This window comes from Tarenaya hassleriana, unplaced genomic scaffold (assembly GCF_000463585.1).
Source record: "Tarenaya hassleriana unplaced genomic scaffold, ASM46358v1 Cleome19, whole genome shotgun sequence".
Lineage (NCBI taxonomy): Eukaryota > Viridiplantae > Streptophyta > Magnoliopsida > Brassicales > Cleomaceae > Tarenaya > Tarenaya hassleriana.
In genome coordinates this window covers 267,124-282,022 of record NW_010965304.1, presented here as the reverse complement: position 1 = coordinate 282,022, position 14,899 = coordinate 267,124, and the positions used below count along the sequence as shown (strand labels likewise).

Sequence of the window (14,899 nt, the reverse complement as noted above, 5' to 3'; positions counted from 1 at the left end):
GATCGACGTTCTTAGTTCCTTCTACCGTGTTCTTCGTTACGAACACTCCTCTCTTGCCGCCGATTCTCGTTACCTCAGGGAGATGTCGAACAACCCATCATCTTCTAGGTGTCCGCCACCTGGGCTTCGGTTCTGCCCCACGGACGTGGAGCTCGTCACTCGTTATCTACCGAGGAGGATCATTAGCGGACCCTGCGGTGACGGTGTAATCCGAGACATGGACGTGTACAGCAAAGAGCCATGGCTGCTTCCTCACAGGAGACATCCACTTTTGGAAGAGGGCCATTGGTACTATTACACTGAACTCGTCCCCCTTTCAGGCAAGACCACTGCCGGAAAGAGGGCGAAGAGAAAGGTTGAGGAAGACCCTGATGGCAGATCTTGGAACTCCACGGCCAGGGAGTCAGATATCTTGTTGAACGGTCAAGTCGTGGGGAGAAAGATGGTCCTCAAGTTCGGTGATAACAAGAAGAAGAAGAAGAACGAGAAAGGGGAGAGCAGTAAGGCGAGAAACTGGATCATGACTCAGTACCGGCTACTTTCAGCGTCTTTCCAAAAACATGTGATCTGCTGGATTCGTGACTTGTCCAAAGAGGGTTCATCTTCCAATGAAGCTTCTTCCTCGGCCTGGGCCCAGACAACTGAAGATCGTGCTCTCGTACCTTATATGGCATCGTCAAATGGGTTGAATGTCCAACATCATTCGCCGGCGGTTCCGTCTGAGTTGGAGCAAACAGCACAAATCCCGGTTGAATATAGTTTAGCAGCACTACCAGCGGTTGAGTCGGTTCCTTCACAACACTGGGATTATCTGTACCCTCCCATCCAAAACCCCGACATGCAACCTCTTCTTATCCAACATCCCAACACGCCATCATTTCAGATCGAAGATCGGAACATGCCATCTCTGATCCAAGAGCTCAACATGCCGTCTCTTATCAACCATCCAATCAGGCCATCTCGGATCCAAGAACCCAACATGCCATCATTTTGGATCGAAGAACCCGACATGCCATCTCTTCTTATCCAGCATCCGAACATGCCATCTCAGATCCAAGATCCCGACGTGTCATATCTGGTTGAAGATCCAAGCATGTTGTGGACAGAAAATCTGTCGCTTGTTCCTCACGCTACTGGTTTCACGGAAGTGCCTTCGACCGGGGAGCAACCATTGGTTCCTTATGCTTCAAACACTGTGGTTGCGGCTTCTCCAAGTGAGTTAGACACAATCCCTCGTGAAGCCGAAACTGAGCAGCAAGACACGAACAGAGGAGGAATAGCTGTGTCTGAAGAAAAAGGAATCTGGTTGTCACGGTTGGTGGAGCACATGACAGGAGAGATGGAAACCCCTTTAGAGACAGTGAACGAGGAAAGCCCTTTGATTGAAGTCCCCATGTTTTCATGGGAGTATCCATCTCCGTTCCAACAACGGTGATCAAGTCAGGAAGATGAGGATTAATTCATGTAGTTACGAGAATATCAGTTATAAAAAACTCGTGTTTTGCATTTTTTTTATATTGTTTGAGAGAAAATGTCGATCTTAAATAAAATTGGGCAATATTCATTTGTAAAAAAAAAACCTTCGTTTTAATTGTTTGATTTTCTGGATTGGTTTTCTGGGTTATAATTTAGGTATTACATGTAATATCTATGTAAATTTGGGTGTTTTTGCATTACTCATAATTCTCTCCGTTAAGTTACAACAGTGTAGCGTGACTTATATGTGTATTATTTGATATATTTTTTTTTATGTTCATCCTTTCAATATTGTTTTAAAATAATAAAATTTTGCTCCCATTCATAATGTTGTGGATTATACATGTATCGTGTATATTTCACCCTCTTCATATTTTTCCTAATTTTCTTTGGCTATATATTCTTCAATTTATTGTTCTTATATATCTTTTACATTTGTCTTTATATGAAATACTTTACTTGAATTTGTTTTTTTAAAAAAAAGTATCGCCCAATATCTAGCCGAATTAAAATGAAACATTAATAAAAAATGAAACGTATCATTATCATTAGCCGTCCATTCATATACTCACAATAGGGAGAAAAAGGTCAATAGCGACCATCACAATTTCGAACTAAATCTTCGATACTCATCGTATTTTTTGTTAGAAAATACACCGAAAGTTATTCAATCTCTAATCCTTTCCAAGCGCGTAGAATTTAATGTGTTGTTATCATTGTTCCACGTTGTATATTATTGTTAGGATCAATCAATATAATATAATACACCTTTTACAAAAACAAAAAAAAACAATTCAGACAAGAATATTCACATATATAAATATATCTACAATATTCACCTCAAATTTTTAGAACCAAAAACCTTTTATCATATGAACCAAAAATTTCATGTATAGAGAAATCAAAATGAATTTAAGAAAACTTATCTTGTGTAAAGAACTAATTTTTATATAATTTTTAATATATCTAATCAAATATTAAATCATATCCAATCGAGCCAAAGAGACAAATAAACCTTATGTACATATCCGGGTTTAAGCTTGTAAACCCATTTACACCTTTAACGTTCTTGTCTTTTAGTCGAGCAGTCAAAATCCAAGTTTTGTTCTTATGTAGGGTGTTCCCATAGCTTCCAGTTCTTGTGTGTCTTAGCTTCTCTATATGATTGTGGTTCTTCTATCTCTATGGTTTGTGATACAGACAAGGCAAAAGTTGCGGTCTCGTTCTTCCTATACCTTAGTGGATGCCTAATATCCCTCTTAGCTCTATCTCGTCCAAGAACATAGTCAATAAGCTTCTGAATTATTTCTTCAGGTGGGCTTCCATCTAATGTTTCAAATGTCCCCGAGCTTGTCCCCGTAGTTGTTTTGTTCTTCTCAGTCTGTACTGAGGATTCATTTGCACAGATTGTTCAGTAGCTACACCTTGCCTTCCAAATTTTTCTGTTGTCACCTCATCTGATATTAATGGAAGTTGTATGACTTTCAGTTCAGATTTCTCGACACCTTTTTCAGTTCTTTGATCGTTTTCTTTATGAGTTTGCAGGTCCTTGTAGATAGTTTCTTCATCAAACTTTACGTGTCTACTGATGACAACTTTATCTTCGTTGAAAATCCAGATCTTGTAGCCCTTTGTTCCTGCAGGGTAACCTATGAATAGTTTCCCATGGTCTTCATGCACATATGCAACACAACCACATCTTCTGAGATGATGATAGCTTGTTTCTTTTCCTTACCAGATTTCATTTGGGACTTTGAAGTTTATAGATGTGGATGGCGATCGGTTAATAATGTGTATGCCAGCAAAGGCGGCTTGAGCTCAGAACTCTTGAGATAAACATGATTGACAGTAGACATCGCACCTTTTCCATGATTGTGTGATTCATCTGTTCCGTAACTCCGTTTTGTTGCGGAGTGTAAGCACAGTTTTTATACCTCATTATCCCCTGTTCCTTACAGTGATCTTCAAATCTCCGATTTCAGTATTTAATTCAAGTCTGTTATCTGTCCTAAGAATTTTTCGGTTTTCTTCCCGATTCACTACAAAAAAACCTGCATATAGCGACGGAATTTGCGACGGAAATTTCCGTCGCACCGAAAATTGCGACGGAATTTGACGATTTTACGACAGAATGTGGAAAAAAATTATCCGTCGCAAACAGTCGCAAAATCCGTCGCAATTTGCTACGGTTTGCGACAGATAATTCTGTCACAACAAAGAAATAGATGATTTGCGACGGAAAATAAAAATTTTCCGTCGCAATGTATTTGGTTTCGTTTTTCGACGAAATTTTTTGAATTTTGGGCGCGTAAATTAATTTTATTTTGTGACGGATTGCGACGGAAAATTTCGTCGCTATATAACTGTTTTTTTGTAGTGATTGTCTTTCTACCATAGTCTTCCATTCCAGAAATTTTTCGAACATTTCGTACTTTGATCTCAGAAAATATATCCAAACATTTCGGGAGAAATCGTCTACAAAGGTCATGAAGTATCGATGCCCTGACAAGGATGGAATAGTGGCGTGTGACCCCTAGAGATCGGAGTGCACATAGTCTAGTATTCCTTTTGTTGTATGTTGCCATGTTCCAAATGCCAATCTATGGGATTTCCCACAGACACAATGTTCACAGAATTTCAGACTTGATACTTTGGCATTGTCTATAAGTCCTTTCTTTGCCAAGATTTCCATACTCTTCAGTGATATGTGCTCGAGTCTGTTGTGCCAGACTTTAGTCTTGTCTTGGACTGCATGCGACTTGTGTATTTCACCTATAATGGTTTTTCCATCCAAAATGTACATGCCATTTCTCAGTTTACCTTTTAGTACTGTTATGCACCCTTTGTTACCTTCAGATAACCATCTTGACTTTTGTACCAACAACCCTGAGTCTCAAGTGAACCCAAACTGGTCAGATTTGTTCGCAATTCAGGCACATACCTGACTCCGGATAATATAACCTTTGAGCCATTGAATGTCTGTAGTTTGATGGTCCTGGTTTCCTATTTTATAGGTTGATTGATTTTCCATCATAATCCCGCCATTTGTCTTTTCTGATAATTCATGAAACCATTTCTTTCTCGGGCACAGATGAAATGTACATCCAGAGTCGAGCACCCATTCGTTGTCACAGTCTCTTGTTGATGCTGTGAGTGCCTCTGTATCATCAATTATCAGAACCACTGATTCAAATCTGATACATTTCACAACATCTGCTTCTTCATTGCTTGAATCTTGATTGTTTTGCTCTCTCTTTCTAGCATAACAATCCTTGCGAAATTACCCTTCTTTCTGCAGTGCCAACATTCTGCTTCACTGGTCCTTGATTTTGATCGAGATTTCGATCTTTTTGATCCAGACTTACCTCTGGAATTTGACCTTCCGCTGACGTTGAGACCTTCACCTGATCCTTTTCTAATCTTTCCTTGTGCGGTCAGTTCCATCTCTTTCGAATGCGTTGTTACCTTGACCTCTTCGGGTGTTATTATTGCTCTTGAGTACTTGATTGTACTTCTCGGAGTTGGTCATAAGTAGGTGGAAGTGAGTTCAGCAGGTACACAACTTGATATTCCTCAATTTTCATTTGCAGACTTTGGAGATCTGACAAAATCTTCTGAAATTCATCAAATTTTCTTCTATCGATTTTCAGTCATCCATCTTGAATTCTGATACCCTTTGCATCAGATACATCATGTTTGGTAGTGATTATTAAAAAACAATCGTTCTAATGCTCTTCAAATTAAGAACGCAGGCTTCTCCTGAATCACCTTTCGCAAGATTTGATCGGAGAGACAAACGCTATCAGATTTTGAGCCTTCCTGCTTCTTTCAGCTCTCTCTTGATAAGTTCTTTTGCCACTTTGCTTGTCGCCTGCAACTAATACTGGTATTGCAGTCACAACTGAATTCATGTCAGGCGTTTCTGATGAATCGAACGATGAATCCCCTTAGTTGAGTCCACGCCAATGACGGTAACGGCTTTTTCGGAGACAGGTTCTTCAAGCATGAGATTTGGATCAATGGCTGGAAAAAGATGGCCGGAGTATTTAACGGCGTTACTAACGTTGTCGGAATGAGTCTCCGTAACGAACTCAGAGGACCAAACTCGAACTACAACCTTTGGTACACGTACGTATTTGTAGTCTCCCTATATATATACTCCATTATTTGCTACCAATCCAATACAAGGTCCAACTATAGATATATACAAGCTCATATATATTATATATATAACGAACATAAATTCCATAATTTGTTTCTGTTGGAACTATGGATCAAGCCCACTTAGTGCAGAAGAAAAATGACGTGGAAAGTTGAATGAACAGTTTGCGGTGGTTTTATTACAGTTTTTGTTGATAAACTTTTGTGGGTTGTTTGGTAACTGCTGTAAGTTATTATTGTGTCTTTAAAAGCAAGTGTCATGGTGCTCTATAGATTATTGCAGAATAGTCTTTTTTTTCTGTAATCCTCTTACGAGAGTAAAAGTGTGTTTGTTGTGTGAGTGTTTGGTTTATAAAAGTTATCAGTTTCCATGGCATGCATGGGACAATGCACAGGTACATGCAACAAGGAGCAGAGGCAATTCACTCAGTAAACCCTGATGTTCTTGTAATCATGTCCGGTTTAGTCTTTGACACTGACCTTTCCTTTGTCGAAAACCGACCGGTCAACATATCGTTTGCCGGAAAACTCGTCTTCGAGCTCCATTGGTTCAGTTCGTCCCGTGGGATTTTTTGGGCGGAAAGTAACGCAAACGATGTATGCGGAGACTTTTTCGGCGAAGTGAAGAGCCTGGCGAGTTTCCTTCTGGACAAAGGGTTTCCCTTGTTTGTGAGCGAGTTCGGGATCGATGAAACAACAGACAGAGTGAAAGAGGATCGTTACATCGATTGCCTGTTGGGTTGGTTGTCTGAAAATGATGTAGACTGGTCTATCTGGACCCTTGCTGGGAGCTATTACCTGAGAGAAGGATCTCCGGGAGCTGACGAGCCTTTCGGTGTTCTGTCCCGGGACTGGATTTACGCGAGGAATCCTATATTGGAGAGATTACCCTTTGTCCAATCTGCCTTGAGAGGCAACTAACTTTTGATTGCTTCCGTATCTGCAGGATTCATCTTTGATATTCACCATCTGGTTTCTTGGTTGATATCTCTAGATCTTCTTTCTTGTGATCATGTGCAGGGCCGGGATCCCAAACCGAAAACCGGGCTCTGCTTGATGCGAAACCTACTGGACGATCTACTGCTCTCATTAGGGAATTGCCGATATCAAACTGAGCCATGGAGCTATGACCATCAAAGTCTGAAACTCCAAAGCCAGCCGTTATGCTTACAAGCCAACGGGACCGGATAGAGAGTGAAACTAAGTACGGAATGTTCCAGCTAGGGGTGGCCATTTCGGTTATTAACCGAATAACCGAGCCGAACCGAACCGAATAAGACATAACCGTATCCGAACCGAACCCGATATCAAAACCGAACGGTTATGATTTACTTAAACCCGAAAAACCGAAACCGAAACCGAACCGAACCGAATAAAAAATAACCGAAAAAACCGAGAGAATAACCGACATTTTCTTTGGAAAATTGAACTTTTTACCAAAACCGAACTGAACCCGAACCGAAAAATAACCGAACCGAACCGAACCGGAATTTATATAAAAACCGAATGGTTATAGTTTTTCTATAACCGAAATAACCGAACCCGAATATAACCGAACCGAATCCGAACCGAAATCCGAATTGGTCACCCCTAGTTCCAGCCCCGGTTCGAAGTGGGGACCCATCTCCAACTCCGGGATGCACTTGTCTACAAAAAGCGCGGCTCCTCTTTGCCTTGACATCGACGGCTCGAAAAACGTTGTTAGCAATGACTGCAAGTGCTTGAGTGGGGACGTTTCTTGCGACCCGACCAGCCAGTGGTTCAAGATTGTTACGGTTTCTAAGAAATTCTAAGTTTATAAAATATTGTCGATCGATATATTTAATGAATACTTTGTAATGAAATAAAATAATATTCATTTCGAATCATACCGAACCGGGAAGCACTTTACGGTTAAGCTAAACCGGACGAGGGCCTCAACCAAAACCGCCTTCGATTTGTTGGAAATTGAAAAATTAGATCGGATGAGCAGAGAAATATGTATGGAGCATCATCGATATTGTCTCCGAAACCACAAAGCCTCTTCCTTTCTCCTCATCTTCCTCCAAGATCTCTCCTTTACTGGATAGATCTTCCGGGTTTTGCGGTAATCAGATGCGTCTATGGCGGTGGTGGTTTCGGTCGCCTCGTGTCTCGTCGCCGGTCGGTTTATCGGAATTCCGACAGCAGGAAAAGAAATCGGCACATCGTACCGAGAGCGAGCCGGAGAGAATCTCCATACGAGGTTCTGGGAGTCTCTCCTTCTGCAACTCCGCAGGAGATAAAGAAGGCTTACAGGAAACTTGCTCTGAAATATCACCCAGATGTCAATAAGGAGGTAATCATGCTGTTTCAGGGAAAATCTTTGCTTTCTTTTTCTTTCTTTTTTTTGTAAATAAATTTTTAATTTTTACTCAAAACCCATTAAGTTTAGATCAACGAATCCGTGTTCTGTAGTTGATTTAATTACGAAATCCATGGAATTGAGACGCTGTGTAGATGCTTTGATGTATATGCTTGTTTAGGTACAAACCCTCATGTCTTGTGTACATGCTCATATGCCATACATAACCGTGTCTGTTCTATTCTATTGCAGCCCCTTCTGTTTGTGTATATGCAAATACATGTTTGAGTATGATTTGGTGTATGTGTTTCTCTTGTATGTATGTGTTCATACACCTATGGCTTTTGTTTTTTCTCTTCTTTTTACTCAGAGCTTACTTTGATTTAATTGACTTAACAGTTCCTTAAACCAAGAAAACCCATCATGCGTGCCTTGTTGATGTGCAGGCTAATGCACAGGAAAAGTTTCTGAGAATAAAGCATGCATACACCACACTGATAAACTCCGACTCACGACGTAAGTTTGCATCAGAGAATCGCTCATCCGATTATTCGTACACTACTGGACAAAGAAGCCGAGAAAGTAACGTGAAAGAAGAGGAAGATTTCTATGGACTTGGTAAAGCTCTAAACCCTGAGGAAACACTGATTCACACTGACTCAAAAATTTCAAGGAAATGTTGTTTAATCAAAGATCATGCTGTTGGAAATTGAAACCGTTTCTAGCGAGCAAATCATCGAGTTAACATTTGGTTGTCTCTAGCTGTTGTGTAGAATATGGATTCATGCCTGTTTGGTTTGTGTGTCTTAGCCGCTAGAATTTCTTTCTGAATTTAGGAAAGAACAGCGATTTCTTGAACTCTGGATGTTTAGGATCATTTGTGATCTGGGCAATGTTTCAATGTTTCTCGCTCCTAAATGTTGTCGTCTTTCCAGACTTAGGTTGAGGTCGGTATTTTTCTTATGCACAACACACTTTATTCTGCAGGTGAATTCGTGAGGGATGTTCAAATAACAATCGGTAGAGACAACATATAAAAATCAATCTTCTAATTGCTGTTTGATTGTTTCACGCATCTGTATCTGCCGCTGATTACTGCAAGAACCGTTGCAGCATCATCTGTTTAACTCTCTGTTCCGGTCATGACAGGGGATTTCTTCAGAGATCTTCAAGAAGAGTTCAAGAACTGGGAGGCCACTGCTGCTTCGCAAGGACAGCCTAAGAGCCTTTGGGAGGAACTAGCGGTAAGTGGAAAACTGCATCTCTTTCTTCAGGAATATGGGCAGAAACTCACATGCGTTCTTCTTGTAGATGGAAAAAAAGATCCCAACTTTTTGGGAATTGCGAATTAATATTTGATGGGTCAAGTCTAAACTGAACTAAGCCATTCTTGATTCTTGCCTCTTCTCATTGCCCGAAACAGGAAATCGGGGAAGAGTTTGTGGAGTTTCTGGAAAAAGAACTCAACATAAACGAGGAGGAAGAAGAAGAAGATGATGGAGGAGGAGGCGAGAGGGTTTCGTCGGAAGGGAGAGGAAGAGGGGACAGCAGGAAGAACAGTATAGAAGAGAACATCGATGAGATAGAAGCAACACTTGCGCAGCTGAAGAAGGAGCTTGGTCTGCAATGATAATCTGTTCCTTTTATGCATCAAGAGAGCTGTTCATATTTGTGTTAAGGTTAGGTGCATTACGCACTCACACTTGCTTGTGTTGGGAGCAATTCAATTGTATTTTCTCCATTTATTATAGAAAAGGCATACATTGTTTGATTCAGTGTATGTATTTGTATGATGGGTCCATATAATATGTATCTAGTGGGCCTACAATAGATATATTAGGCCTATAATAATACGCATTGGGCCATCCTTTTTAGTATTGGGCCGCGCGTTAAAAATTTCGACGTGTCATTTGAAGGAATCCCACTCGCAGGACATGCGCGTGAACTCCACCTCCCCGATTTCGCTGGACTACCTTCCCAAATCCGATGATTTAGCTGATTTCGGCGTCAGAGGCGCGTGACTCAACGTTCATCGTTATTCCTCGTATATAATTAATTTTTCCGCAGGAAAAAAAGGCGAACGAATATTTCTTTTGCGCCAATAAGTAAATATATTTTAAAATAAGCTTTTTACCCTTTAAAATTAATTTTTAAAAGCTGGGTTTTTATGATAGAATTATTCTAATATTCCATACCCCTCATGGGAATTCTTAAAGTTTCATCTTCTCTTGACTGCAACGAAAAAGGATTTACGCTTCAACTTGAGTATAGATAAATAAAAACCTCATTTGATTTGTTTTAAAATTATTACACAATTTAATTTTGCAAAGAAATGAATGAGAAAGACTGTTGAATATATGAATATCTGAGAATTATATCGACACGCGGTATATGTAGGGGTTAACGAGAGAGAGTAGTAGAAATTAGAGTATACATGCTTACATTTTGGTTATTAACATTGAATCGAATAAAACATAACCATAATCAAACTGAATCTAATATAAAAATCGAATGGTTATAACTTCACTAAATTTGAAAAAATCGAATCCGAATCGAGTCAAATACCCCCGAAAAATCCAACAATTTTCTTTGAAAATTTGAATTTTTACTAATAAAAAACCAAATCCGAACATAATCAAAACAAAACCGAACTAATCCAAAGTTAATAATAAAACCGAATAATTATAGCTTTTATAATAATTAGAATAACCGAACCCGAAATCTAAAAATAGCCACCCCTGACAGAAATTGATGATATATGTAAAACATGTGGTGTCCAAACCTTTAGCTGAAAGAGAGGATCTCATGTGGTGACCCCAATGTTAACTTAGATGATGTGCATTCTTTGCCCCCAAAAAACCCATCAGCAATGTAAAACAAGAAAGGCACATAAAAGAAAACTTATTAATAAGAAGAGAAAGGATGATATGTAAGTAACCAGACCGCAAACTCTGAACTCACAACCAGTCTCTGATGAGAAAGAGGGTGATGATATAAAACGCTGCTCTGCCTTAACCAAAAAAACTAAAAAGAGGTGTTCTTTCTCAATGGCCGCATTCCATCAAATCCACACATCAAGTCAAAGCTCTTACCTTTGAATAAGTTCCATCGTCTCTAATACCTCTCGCCAAACCGGAAGAAGACAGCACCCGTACCACTGTTGTGATCAACCGCATACTCCGCTCTAACCAGTCCAAGTTTCAGTCCCACTCCGTACGATGAACCATACCCCATCCTCCTGTACACTGCCGTCGGGTTCCCCTTCACGTCCTTTGAGCTCCCCAGGTCGTTCCCATGCTCCGCAAATGCATACACATGCGTGCTCTTCACCGGTATTCTTATCTCTGCTCCCACCTGCCATTCCCATCTTTGCTCGTTAATACCCAAATACCGTTTTAGGACAGCTCTCATTCCTTGTTTTCAAGTTATTTTGTTACCTCGAGGATGTTTCTGGCAGCACCAAGCTCGCCCATGTTGTAACCCCGGACAGAGTATGGGCCACCGAGGACAAATGCATCATAGCTCGGGAGGTCACCTACGCATCCCCCATAATGCCCGTGAAGGACTAGCACCGGTGGCGATGGCTTACCTGCTCCTTCTTCTACTTCCTTCAGCTGTATGAATCTCGTCATTGTCAGCTGGTGACGGTTGAAGAACGGGAAATTGCTCCCGATACCCAGCCCTTGATCCACCTGACGTTTCATATTTTCCGCCATGTAATACGTGTATATAGATGAAATGAATCGCAAAGATTATAGTAATTGATGATCATTCGGTAAGTTAAGTAAACAAACCTGAAAGACATTCCTCTCCCCAACAACAGCCCCATTCACAAACTTGGTATTGTCACGGGTGATATTGGCTTGAAGAAAGGCCATACGATCAATACCAGTACCGCTGAGAGTTGTTGGAGGTCCATCCGCACTGATTCCTCCGCTAGGCAACAATCTCTGACCATTTGCAGCAATATGACTGCTTTCATCCCGAGTTGTTATCTCTTCCATCACGATTCCATATGTGAACTTACTCTGGCGGGTGAAATTCTGCAAGACAATAAGGTTGGTTTGATTACGGAGAGCTTGTAGGTGCTGATTAAGGTGTTTGTACGGGAAAGGAATTCATGACAGAAGTAGTAACATTTGCTACTTGCCTCGGTTATATTAGCTTTGACACCAGCTCGATCAACCCAAATAGGAGGCACTTCCTCAACACCTGGTCCTCCAGTGAATACCGGGCTAAGTTTCCGGCTGTTAAAGCAGCTCGTCTTGAAGGTTCGGTTACGAGGATTGTAAACACCATCCAAGTATGGGTGGACATACTCAAGCTTAAATGAAAGATCATCCTGAAGAAAAAAGAAAAGATGGTCACAAGGCATGACTCCTCTTAGAAGGCAGACAAGCTCAAGATGGATCAAACTAAAGTTGACCCAACCATGTTTAAAAAAAAAACATGCATCAGAAACATATGCCAACCAAATTTACCTGAGGATTTAAGAAGTTGCTAGTGGTTATTGAACCCATGATAGACCTATTTAGACCCTGGATGTTCCGATGTTCGAAAGTAACAGACCCTCCTGGTTGCAATGAAGCCTGGTGCAAGATGAACAATTACAAAGGATAAATATTCAGTGGAAATTTTGTCCTTAAGTTTTAGATCCATGAACTGTGAATTTTCTAGTAAAACCGGGTGACTTAAGAAGTATACCAGCGTAGGAGTTCCTCCACGCCCAGGGACAATACTCCATTCTGTACTGACTTCGGCCGATTTCTGTTCTAACTCCTTAAGCTTGATCTCCACGATAATTCCCCCTTCATTTTTCTCATCTGGACGTGGATTGACTTCGATATTGGAGAACAGTCCCAAGGAGTTAATGTTCCTGAGTGCTTGTTTGCCAGCTTCAATGTTGAAAACATATCCCTGGCGGAGCTGCCAACCACAAAAAGAAGCCAATACCAAACTAAGAACAACAGATACATACAATAACTATGCATAAAGGAAACATTTCGTCACAAGCCCATAACCTGAAAGAACCACACAGGCCAAAGTGGAAGATAATGATCGAAACTAGGTAAAGCTTTTGACTTTTACTTTATTTGCAAATCACCCACTTCAATTCACTAATTTTTGCTACCACTATCAGTTTGCAGGCACAACTCGGATTGCTACATTTTCTTAGACATGTGAGACCACCAAAGATACCAGAGCCCGGTTCTTACACATACCTGTTTGGGCAATTCCCTGCGCACGACAGGAGTCTGGGTATTACCCTCAACCACATTACTGAGCTTATCTTGGAACTGGATAACCAGCTGAGTTATGTCTCCTTCCACAACTTCACAAACAACCTCCTTTGTGTTCAGATTCCCAAAATTCACGACCTGGGCACAAGCGTACCCTTCATCGTGGTACCATTTCTGAACTCGGTCCCTAATCCTCTGAAGCAGCCTCGCACTGACTTTCCCTTGTTCCCTCAGCATCTGCAGAACCTCGCCGTGAATCTCTCCGGGAAGCAAACACGGCCTTGCCCGGTCAATCCTCCGCTTGTAGTCCTTTTCCTGGCTCCTGTAGTATTCCATTTTCTCCTTATCCGTCATGTCCGGATCCATCTCTATCGCCTTCGACTGAGGCATTAGCCCCACGTTGATGCATCGAAACCTCTCCGCTGATTGCCATGTGCTCTCCGTGAAGGAGATTGTGACACCTAGGGTTCCATCGGGCTTCGTCTTCCCTTCCATCTCGACTCTCTCAAACATTCCGCAAGTAGCTAGGGTTTCGAGCTCCTTCTGCAACTGGGCTTTAGTGTACACACCGCCTGGTCGGATCGAGACCATCTCGAAGAAAGAATCCTCCGTGCCAACAGTGGTTTGTCTCCGTCGGTCAAAGAAGAGTATCTCAGAGATCTTGTACTTTTTGAAACCACTAAGCTTGTTCAACTGTACCACGATGTTCGCTGGTAACCCATGAGAATCCCAATCCGGCGACTGTTCTTCATCCGCAACGGCCACCGCAGGAGAAAACAATTCCCTCCAGAATCCACCGTCATTTCCATCTCCGCCGCCACCGCCACCTCCTCCCCCAAAACCTCCGAAATTTCCATTGTCTCCTCCGCCGCCGCCGGTCAGGATCGAGATGAGAGGCGAGGTTCGGAGGAGAAGGAAGGAAATGGCAGAGGAGGCGGATGCGACGGCTAGAGGCTTCTTCAGTGAATTAAGGATAGAATTCTTCGACGATGGCTCTGTGTCTCGAGTAGGTAAGCTGCTGCAGCATTTCAAGGATGGGGTGCGAGGGGACGGTGTCGGGAGGCGCGGGGCGCGTGAAGAGGAGGAGGTGAATTTCCGGCGGGAGGAGAGTGAAGTTGCGGCGCCGGAGCTAGTCGCCGCCGGGATGAGATGACCGTTGGCGGAGAAGGCGGCCATGGCGGAGGAGGATAAGGTTTTAGAGAGAAGGGAGGTTTTGGTTTCGGCAATAACAAGTCTGTCTGTGTTTACTGTGTACTTTTGCGTTAATGTGGGGGGAGAGATCCTTCATTTGTAGAAAGCCATCCGTTTCTCAGTTTTATCAATGAAATGGTTGTCGTTTATGTTACATAAAAACAACACGCAAGTGCAGGGCGTGAGTAAGAAACTGCAGAGAGAGATTTGCACGTGTGGAACATCACACGCATTTGCTCCTCCGCTCTCTGTGCACTGCAAGAGAGAAAGAGAGTGTATGAACATTTTACAACAAAAAGGGAAAATGGTCCGCCAGGTAATAGAGTTGACCTCCTGTATGAAGAAAGTGGCCAGCAAGTCATTTGCCTACAAACACAAAAACCACCAAACGTAGACAAATGGCTTTGAGGATGTTAATTCAGACAAGTCCCCATCTCAAGGTAGATTCAGATAGTTTGAATTGAGGAATGGGAAGAAGATTCTCTTACAAAGCCAGCCGCCAAAAGGG

General features: G+C 41.8%; 3 protein-coding genes across 4 annotated transcripts; 2 read left to right on the top strand and 1 right to left on the bottom strand.

The window, feature by feature from the left end:
- The first annotated feature begins 6,024 nt into the window (after positions 1-6,024).
- Positions 6,025-6,752, top strand: LOC104811274. Its single transcript, XM_010537937.1, has 2 exons — positions 6,025-6,550; positions 6,658-6,752. Exons 1-2 carry the CDS (start codon positions 6,025-6,027, stop codon positions 6,750-6,752), a joined length of 621 nt encoding a protein of 206 aa, XP_010536239.1.
- Positions 6,753-7,585: 833 nt separating this feature from the next.
- On the top strand, positions 7,586-9,751 carry LOC104810758 (chaperone protein dnaJ 8, chloroplastic). Of its 2 annotated transcripts, XM_010537153.2 has the most exons (5): positions 7,586-7,954; positions 8,407-8,578; positions 8,948-8,980; positions 9,110-9,204; positions 9,384-9,751. In XM_010537153.2, exons 1-5 carry the CDS (start codon positions 7,616-7,618, stop codon positions 9,588-9,590), a joined length of 846 nt encoding a protein of 281 aa, XP_010535455.1. In that variant the 5' UTR covers positions 7,586-7,615; the 3' UTR covers positions 9,591-9,751. The 2 variants fall into 2 exon arrangements, with proteins under 2 accessions (XP_010535455.1, XP_010535456.1); XM_010537154.1 differs by lacking the exon at positions 8,948-8,980.
- A 1,094-nt stretch (positions 9,752-10,845) lies between these two features.
- LOC104810757 (protein TOC75-3, chloroplastic) lies at positions 10,846-14,456 on the bottom strand. The gene is made up of 7 exons (XM_010537152.2): positions 13,183-14,456; positions 12,665-12,886; positions 12,442-12,549; positions 12,111-12,302; positions 11,755-12,003; positions 11,398-11,652; positions 10,846-11,314 (listed from the first exon to the last, which is right to left on the bottom strand). Exons 1-7 carry the CDS (start codon positions 14,374-14,376, stop codon positions 11,075-11,077), a joined length of 2,460 nt encoding a protein of 819 aa, XP_010535454.1. The 5' UTR covers positions 14,377-14,456; the 3' UTR covers positions 10,846-11,074.
- Positions 14,457-14,899: the final 443 nt, after the last annotated feature.